Source organism: Canis aureus, chromosome 7 (assembly GCF_053574225.1).
Source record: "Canis aureus isolate CA01 chromosome 7, VMU_Caureus_v.1.0, whole genome shotgun sequence".
In the NCBI taxonomy this organism is placed as follows: domain Eukaryota; kingdom Metazoa; phylum Chordata; class Mammalia; order Carnivora; family Canidae; genus Canis; species Canis aureus.
This window is the reverse complement of record NC_135617.1, coordinates 48216433-48239887: the sequence shown is the minus strand read 5'-3', so window position 1 is coordinate 48239887 and position 23455 is coordinate 48216433. Positions and strand designations below refer to the sequence as shown.

Sequence of the window (23455 nt, the reverse complement as noted above, 5' to 3'; positions counted from 1 at the left end):
AGCAGATTCAGTGCTGAGCACAGAGCCCAGCTCAGGGCTTGATCTCACGACCCTGAGATCACAACCTAAGCTGAAACCAAGAATCAGACACTTAACCAACTGTCACCTAGAGTAGAGTAAAACCTAGTCATTTTGGAAATAATTTAAGATATTAAGGTTTGTATTGCTACCACTAGAAACTTCAAGGCCTTATCAAGATAGAAAAGTATGAAAGAATTGAAAGGGGTAAAAAACAAGAGTTGGAGAATGGTGGAAGAGGAAAGAACCTAAGAGAACCAAGAAAGATATGTTTATGGTGGGAGGTGCTGGTGTGCTACCATTACCTCTTATGCACCACTTTATGGTAGCAGGGTTGTAGGTTATTTCATTTCTCCTCTAGGATTTTTAATCACATAGCTAGCAGGTTACTAATAAGTCTAGATTGGGAAAAGGACAAAACTGGTAGAAGGAGAAGTTCTTAACAGGCAACCTTGAAATTTTATTTTGATGGACAGTGCAAGGTTTTGGTTATTTGCCTCAAAACTTGGCCTTCTAGTTCTTCCAGTATATTATTATTTTAAAAATTGCTTATATAAATTATTTTTAAAGAAAGTCTTAGCTATAAGGATTTGGTAGTGGTGGGAGCAGTTTTGGAGGTAGTAGCAGCTATCATGATTTTGGCAATTACAACAATCAGTCTTGAAATTTTGGACCCATGAAAGACGAAAATTTTGGAGGCAGAAGCTCTGGCTGGCCTCTGTGGTGGTGGAGGCCAATATTATGCCAAACCACAAAACTAAGGTGGCTATGGCAGTTCCACAGCAGCAGTAGCTATGACAGTGGCAGAAGGTTTACTTACTGCCATGAAATAAAGCTTATTAGCAGGAGAAGAGCCAGAGAAGTGACAGGGAAGCTACAGGTTACAACAGATTTGTGAACTCAGCCAAGCACAGTGATGGCAGGGCCTTGCTGCTATGAAGAGACATGTTCTAGACAATACTCATGTGTATGGGCACAAAACTTGAGGACTGTATTTGTGACTAATTATATAACAGGTTATTTTAGTTTCTGCTCTATGGAAAGTGTAAAGCATTCCAACAAAGGATTTTAGTGTAAATTTTTTTTTTTTTTAACACCCATGCTGTTGATTGCTAAATGTAACCATGACACTGAATAAATATGTATTTTTTTTTAAAAATCAGAAAAAGAAAGGCAGGCTTAGGGTCAATAGCATTTATATATAGAATAAAATTTTTTGAAAAATGTTCAGAATATTTTTTATCTGGTGTACCTATACTGTATTGTACAAGTTTGGGCTTCATGAAAAGGTTTAGAAATTAATATTTTGTATATTCTCTAGTATCTTTTAAACTTGACCAATTAAAATGTTTTTAGCTAATTCTTACCAAATTCAGGTTAATATTTCTCTCTTCTCAGATGAAGAAGTTGTTGAACTTCCAGATTTGGATTATCTGCGAACCATGACTCATATAGTCTTTGTAGACTTTGATAACTGGTCAAACTTTTTTGGTCATCTACCAGGACATCTTAACCAAGGAACATTTATTTGGGGTTTTCAAGGTATGGTTGATAAGGAAAACATTTGAGATGATACCCTCTTCTTTTTTCCATTAGAATATGTTTCATGTTAAAAGGACTGCTCTTGAACCTTCCTGATTAGAACATACAAACTTAATTAGAATATGGTCATTTTGCATTATAGCTACTCTGCTAGAATATGTTTCTCTTTACATTTCTCTGTAATAAATATTAACTCTATTTGGTAACCTAAAGTTTGTGGATCACTAGATACATATTTCAAAAGCTTTTATTCAGTATCTACAATGTGCTAGGTACTGTGCTTGGCATTAACCTGTGCTTACTGATTATTATGTTTATCTCCTTTTTAATTTTTTTATTTTTTTAAGATTTTATTTATTTATTTTTATTCATGAGAGACACAGAAAGAGAGAGAGAGAGGCAGAGACCTAGGCAGAGGGAGAAGCAGGCTCCCTGCAAGGAGCCCGATGTGGGACTCGATCCCGGATCCCGAGATCACACCTTGAGACAAAGGGAAACGCTCAACCACTGAGCCACTCAGGTGTCCCGATCTCTTTTTTTTAAATATAAGGAAGTATTGTGAGAAGTTTATTTTTTTCAGAGTATAAAACTAATAAATAGTACTGTTCTTTTGAACTCCGTTAGTTGGGCCTCATGGCTACAGAACTAGTATGATTTTCAGCATTCCATAACTGCCCCTACAGTTCATCCTTATTGTTCATAAATGTGCAGCTTCATTTAAGTATCTCTCTACAAACCACTGACCAAATGGAGAGAGACTTCTTTGGTTTATAGAAGTTTACTATAGTGAACATCCAGAAAATTTCATGTTTGATAGGAAACAACATATAAAGAGAAGGATTGGATTTAAGATACAAATATACTGACCTGGTTAAGTTATCCAGTATAGTCTTTTAGTAAATTTAGCTTTGCTGATTGCCCATAATTTCTATCCACTGAGTAGCCTTGATGTACTTTTTTTTAAGATTTCATTTATTTATTCATAAGAGACACACAGAGAGAGGCAGAGACATAGGCAGAGGGAGAATCAGGCTCCATGCAGGGATCCCAATGTAGGACTCCAGGATCACACTCCTAGCCGAAGGCAGACGCTCAGCCGCTGAGCCACCCAGGTGTCCCAGCCTTGAAGTATTTGTGAAAAAATCACTAATACGGTTTTATAGAATTATACCATTCATAGACTTTCCACACATACTACTTTTGTTTCTTACTAACATACCTATATGTTTCCAGATGAATAGGCAGATTCAGCAAGTCGACCTCTTTTGCCAAGATTGTAAAGCAACAAAATTGTGATACCAGTACTAGAACTGAGTTCTGCATTCTAATCTAGTGCATACCCTCTAGAAAAACTTTTCTCTTGTGTTTTTTTTTTTTTTTTGGATTAAGCTTTCAGTTGTATCTAGTGTTCTGTTCTTATTTTCTGTTTGACAATCATATATGCCTTTTCTAAAAATCATAGGAGGAAACACCAATTGGAAGCCTCCCCTCAACTGTAAGATCTACAATTACCTGAATAGGATTGGGTGCTTCTTCCTTCATCCTCGTTGTAGTAAAAGAAAAGATGCTGCTGATTTTGCTATCTGTATGCACGTGAGTGATTGTTTTATTCAAAATCTAACGTCAGTCTAGGACCTACTTAGAATTTCTTTTCCACTTGGATCATAATGACACCACAGAACATTCTTCAATTCTATATTTTTGTATAATACTTTCTGTATCAGGTTCTACTTATGACTAATGAGGGCGAGGGCCCATATCATATTTACTGCTTTTCTTCAATTCCTAGCAGACTGTCACCTACTCATTGTAGAACCTTAATTATTTATAGAATAATGATCAAGAGATGACATTGTACTTGAGGTATGCTAAGATACTTTCACATTTTGACATCTCTGAAATTGGAAGGCACCTTAACAATCACCGTTGACCTAGATGGGATTTTCATTTGCTTTTGTGTCTGCCAGTCACCTAGAGAAACTACCAACCTGAGACCCATTTTAAATTCAGTTCTCTGCTTAAGGATTTACATGTCACACTAATAACATGAATTTACTCTGCAAGTTTGTTTTTTGGGTTTTTGTGTGTGTGTTTTAAAGCTTTTTATATATGTATGTATGTATGTATTTTGAGAGTGAAGAGGGACAGGGAGAGAGAGAGAGAGAGAGAATCTTAAGCTCCACAAAGGGCTCCGTCTCACAACCATGATGTCATGACCTGAGCCGAAATCAAGAGTCAGACTCTGAACCAAATGAACCACTTTGGGACCCCTTGAGTCTTTTTATTTATTTAAGTAATCTCTTCACCCAACATGGGGCTTGAACTCATGACTCCAAGACCAAGAGTCTCATGATCTGCGGTCTAAGCCAGCCAGGCACCCTGTCTGCAAACTTGTTGGCTGCTGCTTACAGTTTAAACCACAAGATGGGGCACCTGGGTGGCTCAGCAGTTGAGCATCTGCCTTTGGTTCAGGTTGTGATCCCGGGGTCCTTGGATCAAGTTCTGCATCAGGCTCCCTGTGGGGAGCCTGCTTCTCATTCTGCCTGTGTCTCTGCCTCTCTATGTCTCTCATGAAAAAATAAATAAAATCTTAAAAAAAAAAAAAAAACACAAGACCTTTTCTTTTCCATTTATTCAGTGTACCAAGATTAAATTATGCAAATTACTTTGCTTTTTTCTCTCTATGGCAGATTTATTTCTTATTTACCCTTTAAATTAAGTGTGTAGCCCTTATAACATTCCAGCTTTATGTGAGGACATCCTGTTTAACTTCTTTTAACTTACTTGTTTTTCTTTTTTGAGTGGCACATAAAAGATTTGATAATTGATAGCATTTTACGTTTGATTAAATGTGGCATATTTTATTTATGAAGGAGAGCTTTATATCATACTTTGTAGGAGCTAAAAAACCAGCTAAATATAGCTTTCTAGGTGTGCTTGGCTGGCTCATTCAGGGGAGTATGTGACTCTTGATCTCAGGATTGATTTTGAACCCCATATTGGGTGTAGAGATTAATTTTAAAAATAATAAAATCTTAAATAAATGAGTGTATCTTTCTAGGCATGTGTTCATTCTGAAATAGATGTAACTTAATTTAAACCTCAAGTGCTGATTTTTATCAACATATGCATTTTGTTCCAACTTAGGCTGGCCGTCTAGATGAACAACTACCCAAGCAAATTCCTTTCACCATCCTCTCAGGAGATCAAGGTTTTCTGGAGCTAGAGAATCAATTTAAGAAGACTCAGAGGCCAGCACATATACTAAACCCTCACCATTTAGAGGGAGATATGATGTGTGCCTTGTTAAATAGCATATCTGATACCACCAAAGGTACGCAGCTGCAGTCACAGTGCAAACCACCCAAGAGGAGGAGACTTCACTGCTGAGAGAAACCAATAAACTGCTGTCCACTAGTGGAACTACTGGCTGCTTTCTAAAGCATCATGCTCTCATATCTATTTTTTCCTTTTCTCTCATTCTTTAGTGTTTTAGAAGAAGGATGATTTCATAATTTTCTGGAGCCTTTTCTGATCTAATAGATAAAATCTGTATTCATGTATATAAAATACATATTTGTGATTTGAAATATGTCAGTAGAGTTTTGCAAAGCTCAATCCAAATTTTCAGTTTTTAAGATGCAAATTTAACTTCACTTTTTCAGAAAACTAATTGCTTATAGGATAAACAAGAAAGCAATAAATAATAATATGCCAAAAATAGAAACAATTTTAAGAGATTGGCAGGAACAAAAATGAAGTCCTGAGAAGATCTTTAATTCCTTAAAAGGGGTAGACCTCCTATCCTATTCCCAGGATTTACACACTCTTCTCTAACTTTTTGCTATTGTTGAGTGAAAATACGTGCTGATGGTCAGTTTCACTAACAAGTATTTAAGAAAAGTTGCAATTCTAAGAATTCAGATGAGTTTTTTCATAAGTTCTGAAATAAATGTGGATAGAAGAATAAATTTTTAAATATACTAATGGTTTGCAGCCATGAATAAGATTTGAAGATTTTGATGAATTACCTCAATGAAAAACTATTTTTGGCATTTTTACTCTATGCTCTAAGTTTTCCAACTCTCCTCCTAGCTATTTTTTTCTTTCAGCATTTTTGGAGCCACATTTCAATTGAAAAACCCGCCCTGAAGAATTTTACTCTCATCACTGAATTACAGTGGATCAATTTACTTCTGCACAGTTAGGAATCATTAGTCTACTAGCCCAACTCTTCTTTAAAGGAAAATCAACTCTGTTTTGCATATTTGTGTCACAGCTTAGTACTGAATTTTTTATCTTCCTATTCTGTAATTTTTGTTTTCATCTCTTTGCTTATCTTTGGTTGATGCCTTTTTTTTTTTTTTAATGATGTACTGGTTACTTTTATGCTTATTCTTTTCTTTCTTTTTGTTTTTTATTTTCTTTTTATTGGAGTTCAATTTGCCAACATAACATAGCACCCAGTGCTCATCCCATCAAGTGCCCCCCCCGCCTTTTTTTTTTTTTTATCTTTTTCTTTTACTCTTACCATCCTGTTCCCTAGTCCCTAACATCTACTTAATATCCTGTAAAATCCTTAAATTTTAATTTTTGCCACCCAAGGCCAACCCTTTTTTCCTTCTATGCTACTGCTTTGGGGAGCATTTCTTTTGTAATTGTCACTGTGAAACCTGCTAGGATTTGCTTTTCTTACCAACTTTATTTGGAATGAGAGCTGCATATAAGTAGGTCTGCATGGGTATTTTAGGGTTAGAGGTAAGGTATAGGTTATTGTTACAAGCTGATTGTTTCCCTATGAGTACCCCTTATGTGCTATTTTTTTTAATCGTTCATTCATATTCAGTGCTCTTTTAAATTTAGTGCTGTTTGGGGGGCACCTGTGTATTTTATTCTGAATTTTTGTGAAATACAGATATTGTACAGTGCATAAAGAAGGGCATGGGCTTTGTTTTGGTTTGAATGCTAACTTTGCTGCTTCCTTGCTGTGTGATTTCAGGCAAGTTACTCAACTTCTTCTGACCCTCACTTTTTATATCCAAAAAATCATAAGAATTAGTGATATGTATAAAGTGTCTAGCACAGCATATAAAGTATTATAGGTGCTCAATAAATAGCTATTTTTATTATTACTGTCATAGGAAGAAAGTATGATTCCTAGCCACTATTTTTATTTCCAGTAGTTCTTACTGTGGTAAAATATACAGAACATAAGACTTACCATCTTAACCATTCTGAAGAGTTACTTCAGTGGTGTTACCTGCTTTTACAGTTTGTGCAGCCATCACCATTTTCAGAGCTCTTTTCATCTTGCAAAACTGAAACTTTATACCCATTAAACAGTAACTCCCCAGCAAACACCATTCTATAGTATTTTGACTAAGTAGTTCATATGAGTGAGATCATACAGCATTTGTCTTTTCATGGGTAGCCTATTTCACTTAGCATAAAGTTCTCAGGTTTCATCTGTGTTACAGCAAATGTCAGAATTTCCTTCCTTTTTAAGGCTGAATAATACTGTTTTATGTATAGACTTTATTTTGCTTTTCCACTTATCCATCAATGGATACTTGCATTATACCCATGTTTTTAGCTATTGTAAATAATGCTGCTGTCAACATAGGTATACAAATAATCTCTTGAAGACCCTGCCTTTATTTCTTTTGAGTATATACCCAGAAGTGGAATAGCTGGATCATATGCTAGTTCTATTTTTAATTTTTTGAGAAATTACCATACTGTTTTCCATAATGACTATATTATTTTACTTCCCTACCAAGAGTGTACAAAAGTTCCAGTTTTTCTACATCTTTGCTAACACTTGTTATTTTCTAGGTTTTGTTTGGTTTTGATGATAGCCATCCTAATGGGTGTGAAGTGGTATCTCATTGTGGTTTTGGTTCCCATTTCCCTAATGATTAGTGATGTTGAGCGTCTTTTCATGTGCTATAGCCACTACATTTTAAAAGTAATGAAAATTACTAAGTGGCCAATGATGTATATAGTCCTTAAATCATGTTTCATTTAGACCTAGATTTGAAGATGCTTTTGTAACTAACTCTAAAATTCAAAAATGTAAGTTATACTGAATCACAGTATGTTCAGATTCCGTTTAAGACATATTTTTTTCTTTATGGGATACTTAAAGATATCAAATTGCTTAGTAATGAACCTTATAATGAGAAAATCAAAGAACAGTCCTTGGATAACTATTCCATCATCTTTCCTAACAAATGGCTTTGTAAATACTAGAATAATATTTGTTTAAAAATGATATTTGACGGGATCCCTGGGTGGCGCAGTGGTTTGGCGCCTGCCTTTGGCCCAGGGCGCAATCCTGGAGACCCGGGATCGAATCCCACGTCGGGCTCCCTGCATGGAGCCTGCTTCTCCCTCTGCCTGTGTCTCTGCCTCTCTCTCTCTCTCTCACTATCATAAATAAATAAAAATTTTAAAAAAAAATGATATTTGACATATATTGGGACTTACAAATTTTTCCCAATGTCTACAAATACTCTAATTCTTCTTGGACCATTAGGCACTTTTGGTTACTGCAAGAATGCCAGGATAACTCCTTTCTTCTAGCCTGTTAGCACAGTGTTCCTTTCTTCAGATTTGACAACCAGTTTCTTAAGGCAGTGTGGTTTAGGGTGGAAATTAGTAGACCTTTTCAAGAATCTGACAAAGAGCTTTCTATGTTTCTTTCCTCAAAAATGAACATTTATATACAATATCACATACAATTTCAGGGGATCTGTGGTCTCAAGGCTCCTAGTTACCAACCAACTCACAAAACTCTCTTTAGGATCCTAATGACAAAAATTCATACTGTAAATAAAATAGAGTGAATACTTCTCTCATATTAATCATTGATTTAGAGACAGTCTGCTGAGTTTTCAGTTTTTTAAAAATCTACCATAGCACAGATGAATGATAGCAGTTTTGAACTTCTTAGTTCTTTAACTTTTCAGAAATTTTCCATTATTAAATGGACCAGAAAGTGATAGTATACTGGAGCTTCCTATATAAACAAGGAAGATTCTGTTGAATAGTATCATGAAAATCATGATTATGTAGTGTCTTACTTTTAGTCTTTGCCAGTTTTTCAGTTATTTGAAGGTTTTTTTTTTTTTTTTCAGGAGGTATTTATCTCAGTAAAAATATAGATAGATATTCAGAGTGGCTGGTTCCATATAAGAACGTCCAGTCAGTTTGCCATAAGGTTTTGCTTTTTTGCTTGGTATGGAAGGAACAGCTAAATAGCTTTATTATGGGTGCTTTTTATTTTTTTTTATTTTTATTTATTTATTTATTTTTAAAATATTTTTTTTAATTGTTATTTATTTATGATAGTCACAGAGAGAGAGAGAGAGGTGCAGAGACACAGGCAGAGGGAGAAGCAGGCTCCATGCACCGGGAGCCCGACGTGGGATTCGATCCCGGGTCTCCAGGATCGCGCCCTGGGCCAAAGGCAGGCGCCAAACCGCTGCGCCACCCAGGGATCCCTTATGGGTGCTTTTTAGATCTCTGACTTAGGCTGAATCAGTTACTCTTGGCAGCAAGGTTAGCTTTAAACTAAGTTTGAGATTTGAATGTGTCGTGGCTTTTTTCCTATAAATTCTCTCCTTAGGATTTCAGCCCTAGGTAGCATTTTAATTACAACTATAATAAACGTATATACATCCCTGTAGAGATATTTTTAAACCACTATTAATTTGTCCTTAATTGACACCTTTGGCCCCCTTATCCTTTATCAGTTCTGTTTCCTATTGTACTCACAGTTTTAGAACTTGCCAAGATACATAGATCCTTTCTAGTAATTCTAATCAAAGGAGCCAGGTAGACTTTCTCTTTATTTAGATCTTTTACATTTTATTCACAGTTTATGTTCATTCTAATTCAAGACTCACATTCCAAAGATATGGATATAATTTGTCACTTAAATGTTTTAAAGAAGAGGGGCACCTGAGTAACTCGGTTGAGCTACCGACTCTTGGTTTTGGCCAAGGTCATGATCTTGGGGTCATGGGATCCAGCCCCAAGTTGGTTCATTGCTGAGTGCGGAGTTCTTGCTTATCCTCTGCTCCTTTCCCTTTCTCCCTGCCCATGCCCTTTTTTTGCTCTCGCTCTTAAATAAAGTATTCGAATGTATTTTTTTAATTTTTTGTTTAAGGATTTTGAGAGAGAGCACAAGCAAGGGGAGAGGCTTAGGGAGAAGAAGAAATAGACTTCCCTTTGAGCAGGGAGCCCGATGTTGGCTCCATCTCAGGGCCCTGGATCTTGACCTGACCCAAAGGCAGATGCTCAACCAAGTCACCCAGGCACTCCTTTAAATGTTTTTAAGAAGAGAAAGAGGGTGTGCCTGGGTGGTTCATTTGGTTAAGCATCTGACTTGATTTCAGCTCAGGTTTAGATCTCAGGGCCATGATTTCAGGCCCAGGTTGGGCTCCATTCACACCCAGTGTGGAGCCTACTTAAAAGCTCTTTTTCTTTTAATAAAAAAAAAAAAAAATAGAACAAAATTTCTTATTTAAGAGAGGCACGGGAGAGGGCCAGAAGGAGAGAGAGAGCATCTTAAGTAGACCACACCCAGCAGTGAGCCGAAAGCGAGGTGGAACTCCCCATCTCACAACTCTGAGGTTATGACCTGAGCTAAAATCAAGAGTCAGATGCTTAACCAACTGAGCCACCCACTCTCCCCAAAAGGGAACTAATCTTTATTGAGGGCCTACAATGTGTCAGTCACTGTGCTAGCTCCTTTTTATGTTTGTAATGTTTAAAGATGTTTAAAAACATGTTTAAAGAATAATTTCTGGGACGCCTGGGTGGCTCAGAGGTTGAGTGTCTCTGCCTTTGGCTCAGGGCATGATCCTGGAGTCTGGGATCCAGTCCCACATCAGGCTCCCTGCATGGAGTCTGCTTCTTCCTCTGCCTATGTCTCTGCCTCTCTCTGTTTCTCTCTGTGTCTCTCATGAATAAATAAATAAAATCTTTAAAAAAAATTTTTTTTAAAGAATAACTTCCACATGTTATTCTCTTTGCAACGCTTTGAGATAGGATGTGTTAGATTTTCGCATTTCATAGGTGAGGGAGTAGAGGTCCAGAAAGGTTCAAATGAACTACCTATGGCCAGCCACACAAGTATTTTTCTCTTTATCAGTACTTTATCAGTACTCTTTATCAGTTCTTGTTTTGTTTTTTGTTTTTTTAATTTTTATTTATTTATGATAGTCACACACACAGAGAGAGAGAGGCAAAGACACAGGAAGAGGGAGAAGCAGGCTCCATGCACCGGGAGCCCGACGTGGGATTCGATCCCAGGTCTCCAGGATCGCACCCTGGGCCAAAGGCAGGCGCCAAACCGCTGCGCCACCCAGGGATCCCTGTTTATCAGTTCTTTATCAGTACTTTATCAGTTCTCTTTATCAGTATCAGTATCTCCTACTAAGGCCGAGGCTTTAACTGACAAAAATACCTGGTTTTATGATGTAGAGAATTTAGTGTAGATTATTGACTCTAATCATTTCCTTGAAAAATAAAGGTAATGAGTCATTTTGCTGCAGTGTTTGTATAAAGGTACCAAATATAAGAATTTTAAAAAATATAACATTTAGACAGATGCATAGCGGGGGGAGGCAGAAAATAAAAGGTTTGATTGTGGTTTCTGGTATTGCTGATTATATATTAAACATAGCCAAGGAAAGTGATCACTGTAAGTTCCCTTTTATCTCATAATTAAACAAAGGAACCCTATTTCAGCCCTACTTTTCAGTGTCTGAATTTCTGCATTACCATTCTTTACTATTTCATTGGTGACGATTGCTTATATAAAAAATTTTGTGGGCTCTTAAGTATCACAGAACTTGGCCATATCTTGTAGCTTAGTTGAAGAATATTGATTTATGTAAAATTTTCTTTTTAAAAACACAGTTTTGTGTGTTCAGTTAGTTATAGTTCTTTAGTAATTAAACATCTTGAAGTTTTATGTAAAGTATTAACTGACTTGGAGTTTTTTTTCTTAGGTATTACAAGGATGAGCTTGAACATAGGCTTGTTATGAATTAGTGAATTCAGACTGAAAACGGGTTTTACAATGCTTTGAAATAATTTTTGTTGAATTTGAATGCCACAGTACCTAGGACTTTGTCGTGTCTGTTTGCTTTATTTCTTCATTTTGGAATGAATGGGTGGAAGAAAGTATTAAGTATGGTTGGTATCTGTAGAGTCATACCAATTACACAAATTTGTAAAGTCATATTAGATATTGAACATAAAAGTTCACCCATGCTGTGAAAATGCAGCTAGCATCATACTCTATCCAGGAGACGTTATATGAAAGAATTGTTGAATTTAATTTAAAAAGTCTGTCTGCCTTGTATATAATAGATTGTTTAAACAAATAGTATTTTTGCTGGAATGGGCAAAAGATGACTTAAAACAAATTTTTGCAGCAAAGAAATTAAGTGGAAATATAGTGGTTTTTTAGAAATACTTTAAAAATCTTTATTTTTTTACATATTTTCCACAGAATCAAATATGTCCATATGACTTATATTGTTATTTAAACCCTGATTCAGTCACTATGACGTATATATTGATTAAAATGTAGTTAAAGTGATAAATCCAATATTTGGTCACTGGACCAAATTTTAGGTGACTTTTGCAATACCTGATCAGTCATGTCCTTTTTATAGACCTAGGCCTTTTATGAAAGTATAAAAAATGTCAGGTAAGTGAGCTTATGCCATGAAGAGGCATTGCTAATTTAAACCTATGGTTTCTATAGCAATGAATGCAAGATTTTCAAAGTAAGAGTTATCTCACCATTTTTAAAAACTTTAAGATTTCATGAACTTTGGCATTTATTTGCTAGATTTAAACAAGCATACTAGCTTTTCTTAATTTCCAGGTTTTTTTTAATAATAGAATTTTATATTTCATCAACAGTTGTGCTCAAAGAAATTTTCAGATAAGGTGTATATAGAGATAAAATTTGAATTGACTATTTCATTAGATTCTTTTTCCCCCTTTGATTTAAGTAGTATTTGGTAAGCATTTTAAAAAAGCAAACCTACAAGGAAAGTAGTCTAATAGTAAGCTTGGGCAGGAAGAAGTTATTGAAAATAATATTGTTCGAGAGTACATAATTTGTGGCACAATAACTTTCAGAAATACATTTGCATTTATTGATTCTGCCTTACAGAGTGTGACAGTGATGATAACCTGGGTATAAAAAATACTTCAATAGAAGAATTGAGATCCACAGAAGGTAATTTAATGAAGTTAATCCTTTTCCTGCTTGACTATATCTCTGTTTTTTTAATTGCTTCCTCTCTTGCCTCTTCACCGATTCTTCACCTTCACCTATTCCCTTCTACCCCTGATTTCAAAAACATTGTTTCCTTATTTAAAAGAGAGTTTGCATTTTCTCATGTGGGATGACTTGGGACAAAAGCCTAAAATACTTTCTGACCCTTTGCAGAAAATGTTTGCTAAATTAAGAATATTAAAAGTTAAGCGGTAGAATTATGAAAACAAGCACTTATATCTGAACATAATAGACTGTTTCTATAAATTAATTTTTTAAAAGATTTTATTTATGGGGGGGGGGGGGGCAGAGACACAGGCAGAGGGAGAAGCAGGCTCCATGCAGGGAGCCTGATGTGGGACTTAATCCCGGGTCTCCAGGATCAGGCCCTGGACTGAAGGTGGCGCTAAACCATCCAGGCTGCCCTTTTTCCTCCTCCTTAAAGGAGAAAGCTATTTTCTTCCATAGGTTAAAAAGAACTTTTTAATATTAACCTCATATCAAGTAATTTCCTGGCTGTACCACTATTTGGTTATGTCATATGCACCTTTATTTACTTTGGTTTTTACATAACAGACTGTGTTTTATAATAACCATGGGGAAAAACATAATAGTGATTTTAGAGAATAGTTTAAACTTTACTGAAGAATTGGAGCCATTATACAGGCATCTCTAACAATAAAGGACAACAGTAAAAGCCTTAATATACATTAGGAAAGTATTTGTTGTTGGAGTTTTGAGAGTGGAAATGTGGAGGCTAGAAAGTAGGGAGGAAAATTGGCTAAGCAAGCACAGACAGAATGGCGCAGATGATTTGTTTTCTGTATATTTGCTTGATCTCTCACGTAATGCAATTAGTTTAATTAAGAGCCTACTAGAGGGGCAGCTTCTCTCTCTCTGTCTCTAAATAAATAAAATATTTAAAAAAAAAAAAGCCTACTAGAGCTTTGTGCTATTAGGAGTTTGGGAATTTGAATCTAGCACTGAAATTTATGCATCCATTCAATGAAGTAGAAAACTCTAATCTTTCTTATAGCCAAATTCAGTGGTTAAACAAAGTTGGCAGTAAATCTGCAGCCTAATTAGAAACAATTTTGGCCAATTTGTTTTCCCAACATGGTTTTTCAAGGTCTGGCTTACTGCTTAGTAGCAACATGATCATGGGTTAAACAAATGAAAGAATTTTTGTGAGTTAGAAAAACACCTGCCACCTAAGTTGTTTATCAAGGCCACTAAAAGATAAACACCATTGAGCATCTAAGTAATTCAGACTTGGCACCCTTTATTAGCCACTTATGACTAATCCATGGAAGATTGTACACAAAATGATAATTTTTAAATAACTACTTTTGGGAAGTCTTCACAGTTTTTATGGTTCCTAGCAAACCTAGGAAATCTGAGATATGTATAACGCAATGTGTACCAGAGTTTCTAACATTTTGTTATCCATGTTATTCTATGATTAGGAGAGTTTTTACATTTTTGTGATTCTTTAGTTTGGCAAAAGGATTACTTTTATTAAAGAATTCAAGAAAAGATACTTTAAATTTTTAACTAGTTGTCATATGAAGTAGGAAAAACCAACTTGAAAAATCAAAGTGTTATATGTGTGCTCTATTTTCTGATGTTTTATATAAATAAGAGAGACACAATGTTCTATATAAGTTAAGGAATATGGTCTCCTCCACAGTTTCCTCTGGTACCATTCTTTTACCCTTTTTCCCAACAAGAACTAGCTCAAATATCCTCATTTCGGTTGAACCATAAAGAATTGACATTTTGTAGATATTTTTGTATAGTCAGTACTTGTAGATTTATCATCTTTAGGGAAAGTTAATTACTGCCTTCTCTTGATTCCTTCTGTATATATACCAAGTAGATTTAAAATTATTGTCTTGTCCCATTTAGAAGTAGGATCATGTTTGTTGTTGTTTTTATTTCAGTAGCACCTAGTATTTGGCACTAAATAATTGTTTGTTGAAGAATAAACTTGTAACAAACTCAGAACACATTAAAGCTACCAGGACTTGTCTCTTTATAGTTGTTAGATAAGGAACAGAGGCCATTTGGCTAGGAGAAGAGTTGGTGATTTTGTTGACCCTACACCATGTAAGCAAAGTTATATTTTAGTCCAGATCTAGTAGCAAAACTCAAAAAGGTTTAAATAACTTCTCAAGCCTCTTTTCATTCTTTCCCTTCCCAGCACAACACTGTAAATGCCCAGTAGTAGCAAGAGGCAGTATAAATCTGCTTGTGATTTTTTTTGCCAAGAGAAATGGTAGTTCCCCTATCTGCCGTCCATTCCCACCACCATAATTTGTTTCATTCTTTGTTCTCTGTAGACCAATGTCTGACTACCTGTGCCAATCATAAAGATCCTCTATAATCTATTTTGTATATCAGAGGAAATAGGGACCACATAGTGTGGTGGTGTAGAGTGCAGACTTTGGATTCAGGACTGCTCTGCTGTCATATAATATTGGGCAAGTCATTCCTAATTTTTAAAAAAGTTAATACTAATATACCTACCTTACTAGAATAATCTGGTACATGGTAAACAGTGCATGTATTAGTTGCCACTGCTGTTACTGTGATTTTGATCATCATTATTACCATTATTCACTGTTACTTGCATCTAAGGCCTGCTTTGGAGAATGGCTACTTAGAGATATCTTCACTCAAACCACTAGAAAAAAAAAAAACAAAACAGCTTTATGTAGATGGTTGCCAGTACAAAACCATCTTTCTGTAAATGTCAGTGATTTGCCTTAGAGTTTCTTAAATTTATGGCAGTCATCATATAATTAATCTTATAAATAGTAAAACATATCGACAGGATAAGAGAGAAAAGTCTAATCATAACAACTCTTCTTTTTTTTTTTTTTAATTTTTATTTATTTATGATAGTCACAGAGAGAGAGAGAGAGAGGCAGAGACACAGGCAGAGGGAGAAGCAGGCTCCATGCACCGGGAACCCGATGTGGGATTCGATCCCGGGTCTCCGGGATCGCGCCCTGGGCCAAAGGCAGGCGCCAAACCGCTGCGCCACCCAGGGATCCCCATAACAACTCTTCTAAACATTAAGTAATTTGCCTTCAGAATCACAATCTCAAAATGAAGAGGCATGATTCACGTGTAACCTGAGGCAGACACATACTTTCCACAAATGTTCCTTATTTCTTCATAGAGCTTTCAGTTACTTTCAGTTATTGTCTAATGTTCTTTCATTTCAACTTGAAGGATTCCTTTTAGTATGTCTTGTAAGGCTGGTTTGCTAGTAACAGACTTCCTTAGCTTTTGCTTGTGTGGGGAAGTCTTCATTTCTCCATTCTTGAAGACTGGCTTTGCCAGATGTAGAATTCTTGATTTACACGTTTTTTTTTCCCCTACTACTTGAAATATGTCATCTCATTGCCTGCTGGCCTGTGTGGTTTGATGAGAAATAAGCTATTAATCTTTCTGAGAATTTGTCATACATGATGAGTTGCTTCTCTCTTGCTGTTTTTGTCATTTTTGGCTTTTGGCAGTTTGACTATAATGTGTCTCAGTGTGGTTCTCTTTCAGTTTCTTGGAGTTTGTTGAGCTTCATGGATGTGTAGATTTGTATCTAACATCAAACTTGAGACATTTATTTTCATTACTTCTTCAGATATTCTTTCTGCCCCTTTCTTCTCCTTCTGGGACTCCCATAATATATCTTATTGCATTTGATGGTACTCCACCAGTACCTCTGCTTGCTTTTTTCCATTTTTCATTCTATCTTCAAACCATATAAATTGTCCTGTCTTCAAGTTTGCTGATTCTTTTTTCTGTGTGCTTAAATTTGTTAAACTTCTGTCATGAATTTTTCATTGTAGTTGTACTTTTCAGCTCCAGAATTTCAATTTGATGGGTTTTCGTAATTTCCATCTCTTTATTGATATTCCCATTTTGTTCATACATTGTTTTCCTGATTTCTTTTAGTTCTTTGTCCATGGTTTACTTTCGCTCTTAGAACATACTTAATATAGTTGGTATAAAGTCTTTGTCAAGTCCAATGTATAGGCTTTCTCAGGGACAGTTTAACCCAATTTTTTTCTTTTTTTTTTTTTGTCCCTTTAAATGGGCCATACTTTCCTGTTTCTTTGTGGGTTTTTTGTTGTTGAAAACTGGGTATGCAGATACTATAGTACCTCTATAAATCATATTCTATCTCTTCCCCAGAGTGCTATAACTGTTGAAGGCTGCAGTTGTCCCTTTTTTTACTTACTTTTCCAAACTACAGTTGACCTTTAAACAACATAGGGTTGGGTCACTGACACCCCTCCCACATACAGTCAGAAATTTATTTATGATTTTTAATTTCCCCAAAACATAATTACTACTAGCCCACTTTTGACTGGAAGCCTCACCAATAACAAACTGTTGATTAACACTTACCTTGTAGGGGTGCCTGTCTGGCTCATTTGGTTCAGCATCTAACTCTTGATTTTGGCTCAAATCATGATCTCAGGGTCCTGGGATTGAGCCCTGAGATAGTCACCATGGTTAGCAAAGAGTCTGTTTGAGTTTCTCTCTCTCTGCCCCTCCTCTTAGTTGCTCATGCACGCACACATTCTTTCTCTCTCTCTCTCTCAAAATAAATAAATCTTTTTAAAAAATAGTCAATACAGGGGTGCCTGGGTGTCTGCCTGCAGTCAGGTCATTATCCCAGAATCCTGGCATCAAGCCCCTCATCAGTCTCTCTTTATTTAAAACAAAACAAAACAATCTGCATATAATTGGACCTACACCGTTCAAACCCATGTTGTTCCAGGGTCAAATATATTTTTGCAAAAAACTATTCCTTGTCATGTCTGATCACCAAAGTATCCAAGCATCTATTCTACTCTCTTCTTTTCTTCTCTATTTTTTATTTTTTTGGTAATCTCTACACCCAACATGGGGCTTGAACTCACAACCCTGAGATCAAGAGTCACATGCTCTTCTGACTGAGCCAGCCAGATGCCCCTAGTCTCTATTCTTTTCTTTTTAAATATTTTATTTATTTATTTATTTGAAAGAGACAGAGATAGCAACCAAGATAGCACAAGCTGGGGTAGCAATAGAGGGAGGGGGAGAAGCAGACTCCCCACTCTGCAAGGAGCTCGATGTGGTGGTTAATCCCAGGACCCCATGATCATGACCTAAGCCAAAGGTAGATGCTTAACTAAATTAGCCACCGAGGTGCCCCCCATGAAATCTTTTTTATCTGTTATTAATATAGCCACTCAAGTTTCCTTATGCTTAATGTTTACATTGCATATGTTTTTCCATCTTTTTACATTCAATTTATTTGTGTCTTTTTAATGAAGGTACATCTCTTATAGACACCATGAAGTTCAATCTTACTTTTTTATTTATTGTAATAACAATCTCTGTTTTTAAATAATGGATTATTTAGTCTATTAACATTTAATGTAATTTCTTACATGATTGAATTGTCTGCCATTTTGCTTTCTCTTTGTCCCCTCTTTTACCTTGTAGTTCCTCCTTCCTTTTGGATTATTATAATACTTCTATTTTACTGTATTATATGTATTTAGTTTTTACTATTTTAATAGATCTATTGGCTTTTTAACCCTTTGTATTAATTTTTTATGGTTGCTCTAAAGATTACAATGTATACTTTTTATTTTTTATAGTGTATTGAATGCCACTATACTTTATCTAAAATGTAGGAACCTTCTAATTTTATAGGTTAGTTTATGTCCTGCCCCCAAGTCTCTATGCTGTAGTTGCTATCTGTATTACATCTGCATGTATTTTAAGTTCTACCAGAAAATGTTATTTTTTTGCTTTTAACTGTGCTGTGAATTTTAAAGAAAGAAAAGAAAAAATACATAGCCTTTTATTTTTATTCAGTTACCATTTTTAGTGACCTTCATTCTTTCTAATAGAGTTTACCTCTAGTGTCATCTTTCTTCCCAAGTTTTTGAATTTTTTGTTATAGGCAGTTTTGCTAGTGAATACTCATTTTTGTTTATAGAAAAATATCTTTATTTTTTGTTTGAATTTTGAAGAGAAAGTTCTATCCATTATTTATTCATAATTTTCTGCCCCATTTTCTCTCTTCTTTTGAACTCCAGTTATACATATGTTAAGTGGCTTAAACTTACCACAGGTTTGTTCATTTTCTTCCAATCTTTTTTCTCTCCGTTGGATTTTTTTTTTTTAAGATATATTTATTTGAAAAAAAAAAAAGATATATTTATTTGAGAGAGTGAAGAAGAGAGCACAAATAGGACAGGTGCAGATGGACAAGCAGACTCCTCACTGAGCATGGAGCCTAATTCAGGGATCAATCCCAGAGCCCTGAGATCAGGACCTGAGCCAAAGTCAGATGCTTAACCGACTGAGCCACCAACAGGCACCTTTGTTAGATAATTTTTCTTGTTCAACTTTCATGTTTATTAATACTTTTTTCTACCTTCTTCAATGTTAAGCTCACCTGGTGAATTTTCCATTTCAAATATTATGTTTCTCAGTTCTGGAATTTCCATTTAGTTGTTTTTTAAAAAAACACATTCATTTCTCTGTTGAGATTTCTTACCCATTTATCCTTAAATCCTTGAAAATATAACTTTTTAAAAATTACTTTCTGCTAATTCCAATAGGTTGGTTATCTTGGGGGTTAGTTTCAATTGGCTACTCTTTCTCTTGACTGTTGGGTTATATTTTTTTCCTTTGCAAATAAATTGATTTTTGATGTATATGGATGTTGTGGATATATATATTACAGATTCTTTGGATTCTGTTATTTTTATCTGAGGAATGTTTTTTGTTTGTTTTTTGGTGTTCTTGTTTTGTTGTTGTTTTACCTTTGAAGGCAATTACCTTGCTAGACCTAAACTCCAACCTCTGCCTCCTCCAAGCAGGCAACAGCTAAAATTGCTTACTTCTTTTACTTCCCAACTGTTGTTTTTCACTAAGAATTTTAGCTCCTCTCCTTTGTATGCTCACTTCACAAGTCAACTAAGAGTTTGTAGATTTGGAGGATTCTCATTCTGTTGCTTTCTTGTTTCTTCTAGGATACCTTTCTTTCTTTCAGAACCTCCCTTCCCTGCAGCTTCACTTGCTATGCTTCTGTGACTGACCAAACTATATATATATTGGGGTGTGTGTGTGTGTGTATGTATGTATAATGCCTTAAGCCACAGAGCTTGACTTTCTCATATAAATTCTGTTACTTGGTTCCACAAGGATTGACAAATGCCCTGAGGCAACAAAACCATAAAGCTGCACATTGAACCCGGTGCAGTTGGCTTCTTTTGGTGATCAGCTTCTGTCCTGTTTCTACCTGATTTTCATTGCTCTCCAGTGCCTCAAAATAGTTGGTAATTGTTGTCTGTGGGATGGTTAATCCAATATGAGCTACACCACTATTAGAAATGGAGCTATTGGGATCCCTGGGTGGCTCAGCGGTTTGGCGCCTGCCTTTGGCCCAGGGCGCGATCCTGGAGACCCCGGATCGAGTCCCACATCGGGCCCCCGGCATGGAGCCTGCTTCTCTCTCTACCTGTGTCTCTGCCTCTCTCTCTCTCTCTCTCTGTCTATCGTAAATAAATAAATTTAAATAAATAAATAAACAATCTAAAGAAATGGAGCTATTGAATTGGTTTTTGTTTTTATCATCTTTTAACTGCCAAATATTCATATAACTTCAGTGTAGACAATATTTTTGTATTTATATCTATTTTATTTTTAGTTTTTTCTTATTACTGATTTGTAAGTTATATACTTAGTTTCTAGATTTGTGGTTATATTGGCATTTTGCCACATGTTTAATATATAACTTAAAGACTAAAATATACCTACATGCTATCTGCTTTTATACAACAATAAAAAGACTCTAGAACACTTGAATTCTGATCCTCTCCCCCAACTTATATGCTGGCATTCTCCAGTGTTTGGTTCTGTGTGTGTATATGTGTATTGTATAATGCACACAAAAATTATACGAAGCATCTCACAAAGCTGATAACCATCCCTTAGGTCAAAAAAATAGAACATTACCAACGCATTAATTTGCTAGGGCTGCCATAACTACATACTACAAACTGGATGGCTTAAAACAATAAATTTATTATCCCACAGTTTTAGAGGTTAGAAAACTAAAGTCAGGTTGTCTGTAGGACCGTTTTCCTTCTCGTAACTTTTAGTTATTAATAGGAAATTGTAAGCACTTCTTGGCTTTATAGATGCATCACTGCAATGTGCCTTCATCATCATGTGGCCATCTTCTACCTGTGTGTCTGTCTTCCCGTGGCATTATCTTTGTTCTATAAGGTCACCCATTGCATTGGATTAGGACTCAACCTAGTGACTTCATCTTTATTACACCTGCAAAGACCTTATTTTCAAATTAGGTTACATTCATAGGTACCAGGAATTTGGACATATGTTTTGGGGGGAACATAATTCAACCATGATGGGCACCTGGGTGGCTCAGTGATTGAGCGTCTGCCTTTGGCTCAGGTCGTGATCCTGGAGTCCTGGGACTGAGTCCTGCATTGGGCTCCCCACAGGGAGCCTGCTTCTCCTTCTGCATATGTCTCTGCCTCTTTCTGTGTGTCTCTCATGAATAAATAAATAAAATCTTTAAGAAAAAATTCAACCATAACAACCAGTACCTTAGAAGTATCCCTCTCATTCTCTCTTCTAGTTACTTCCCCTGTGTTCCTTCCCAAAGGATAGAGGCCGCTATTACGTCTTAAAATACTAGTGTAGTAGCACTTGATTTTGAACTTTATCTAAATAGGATCATACAGACCATCACTGTCCAATAGAATTTTTTGTAATGATGAAAGTATTCTATATCTGCACGTGTATGGTTGCTAATGGTTAACATGTGGCTGTTAAGCACTTGAAATGTGACTTAACTGAGGAACTGAATCTTGAATCTTATTTAATTTTAATTGATTTAAATATAAATAGCCACATAGAGTCAGTATCCATCATATTGGACAGCATGAGCATGGTCTATTCTTTTATGTCTGGATGGCTTCTCTTATTTTTTTAAGATTTATTTTTTATTTGAGAGAGACAGAGCGTCGGGGAGCAGAGGGAGAGGGAAAAGACAGTCCCAGGCTGATTCCGACCCAAGTGTAGGGCTTGATCTCATGGTGCTGAGATCACAACATGAACTGAAACCAAGAATCAGACACTTAACCAACTGCACCACCCAGGCACCTCTGGGTGCCTTCTAATCAGCATTGTTTTATAGATGTTAGATGTTAACATGTAGCTTTAGTTTCTTCATTTTTTTTAAATTTTTAAAAAGTTTTATTTATTCATGAGAGACACAGAGAGAGGCAGAGACACATGCAGAGGGAGAAGCAGGCTCCATGCAAGGAGCCCAACATGGGACTCAATCCTGAGTGTCCAGGATCACGCCCTGGATTGAAGATGGCACTAAACCATTGAGCCACTCAGGCTGCCCAGTTTCTTCATTTCTAAATAATATCTGTATAATATTCTATTTTATGTATATATCGCAATTCACATATTCTTTATAGACATTTGCTTTGTACTTTTTGGCTATTGCAGGTAATGCTACTGTGAACATTCTCATACATCTCTCTTAATGCACATACATGCACATTTCTGGGAATATAAGAAGTTGCATTGCTTATGTTCAAGTTTAGTAGATAATGCCAAATTATTTTTTCAAAATGGTTGTGCCAGGTTTTTTTGGTCCCAGTAGTATATGTGAGTTCCCATTGATCTACATTTTCACCAATCATTTAAATTATTTATCTTTTAATTTTAGCTAGCGCTGGGTATATACTCTTACTTCTTTGTGGTTTTAATTTACATTTTTCTGATGAATAAGGTTTATTGATCATTTTGACATAATCTTTGGTCTGTGTCTTTTCAAATTTCTTAACAGTTTTCTTTGGATTTTTTAACTGATTTTTTGAGGTTGAAAATTTTTTAGTTCTTTTTGGGTACAAGTTCCGTGTATTGCAAATATTTTCTCCCCCTTTATGTCTTGCCTTTTTACTCATTTAATGGTTTCTTTTAATGGATAAAAATAATTTTAATACATTCCAGATTACCATAGTTGTTTTTTTTTTTTTAAGATTTTATTGATTTATTCATGACAGATACAGAGAGAGAGAGGCAGAGACACAGGCAGAGGGAGAAGCAGGCTCCATGCAGGGAGCCTGACGCGGGACTCGATCCCGGATCTCCAGGATCAGGCCCCGGGCTAAAGGTGGCGCTAAACTGCTGAGCCACCAGGGCTGCCCAATTACCATAGTTGTCCGTAATATTTTAAAAATTCTGTTTACTATTTCCATACACTACGGTCTTCTGTTATCTTCTAGAAACTGGTACCACACTCTTAATTATTGTAACTTTAAAATAAGTGTTCATGTTTTTTACAAGTCTTGTTTTATTTTTATTTTTTTATTTTTTATTTTTTTTAAGATTTTATTTATTCTTTAGAAACAGAGAGAGGCAGAGACATAGGCAAAGGGAGAAGCAGGTTCCATGTGGGGAGCCCGATGTGGGATTGGATCCCTGGTCTCCAGAATCACACCCTGGTCCAAAGGCAGGTGCTCA

General features: G+C 35.8%; 1 protein-coding gene across 4 annotated transcripts in view; it reads left to right on the top strand.

Moving 5' to 3' along the window:
• The window catches only part of LOC144317319 (E3 SUMO-protein ligase ZNF451), a 91895-nt gene that overhangs the window by 65587 nt on the left and 2853 nt on the right, over positions 1-23455 (top strand). For 3 of the 4 annotated variants that reach the window (XM_077903530.1, XM_077903531.1, XM_077903533.1), the window contains 4 exons: positions 1417-1560; positions 3023-3153; positions 4708-4894; positions 12764-12829. In XM_077903530.1, coding sequence (XP_077759656.1) covers positions 1417-1560; positions 3023-3153; positions 4708-4894; positions 12764-12829 — 528 coding nt within the window. The remainder of the gene's footprint in view (positions 1-1416; positions 1561-3022; positions 3154-4707; positions 4895-12763; positions 12830-23455) is intronic. The other variant, XM_077903532.1, reaches the window with a different exon arrangement.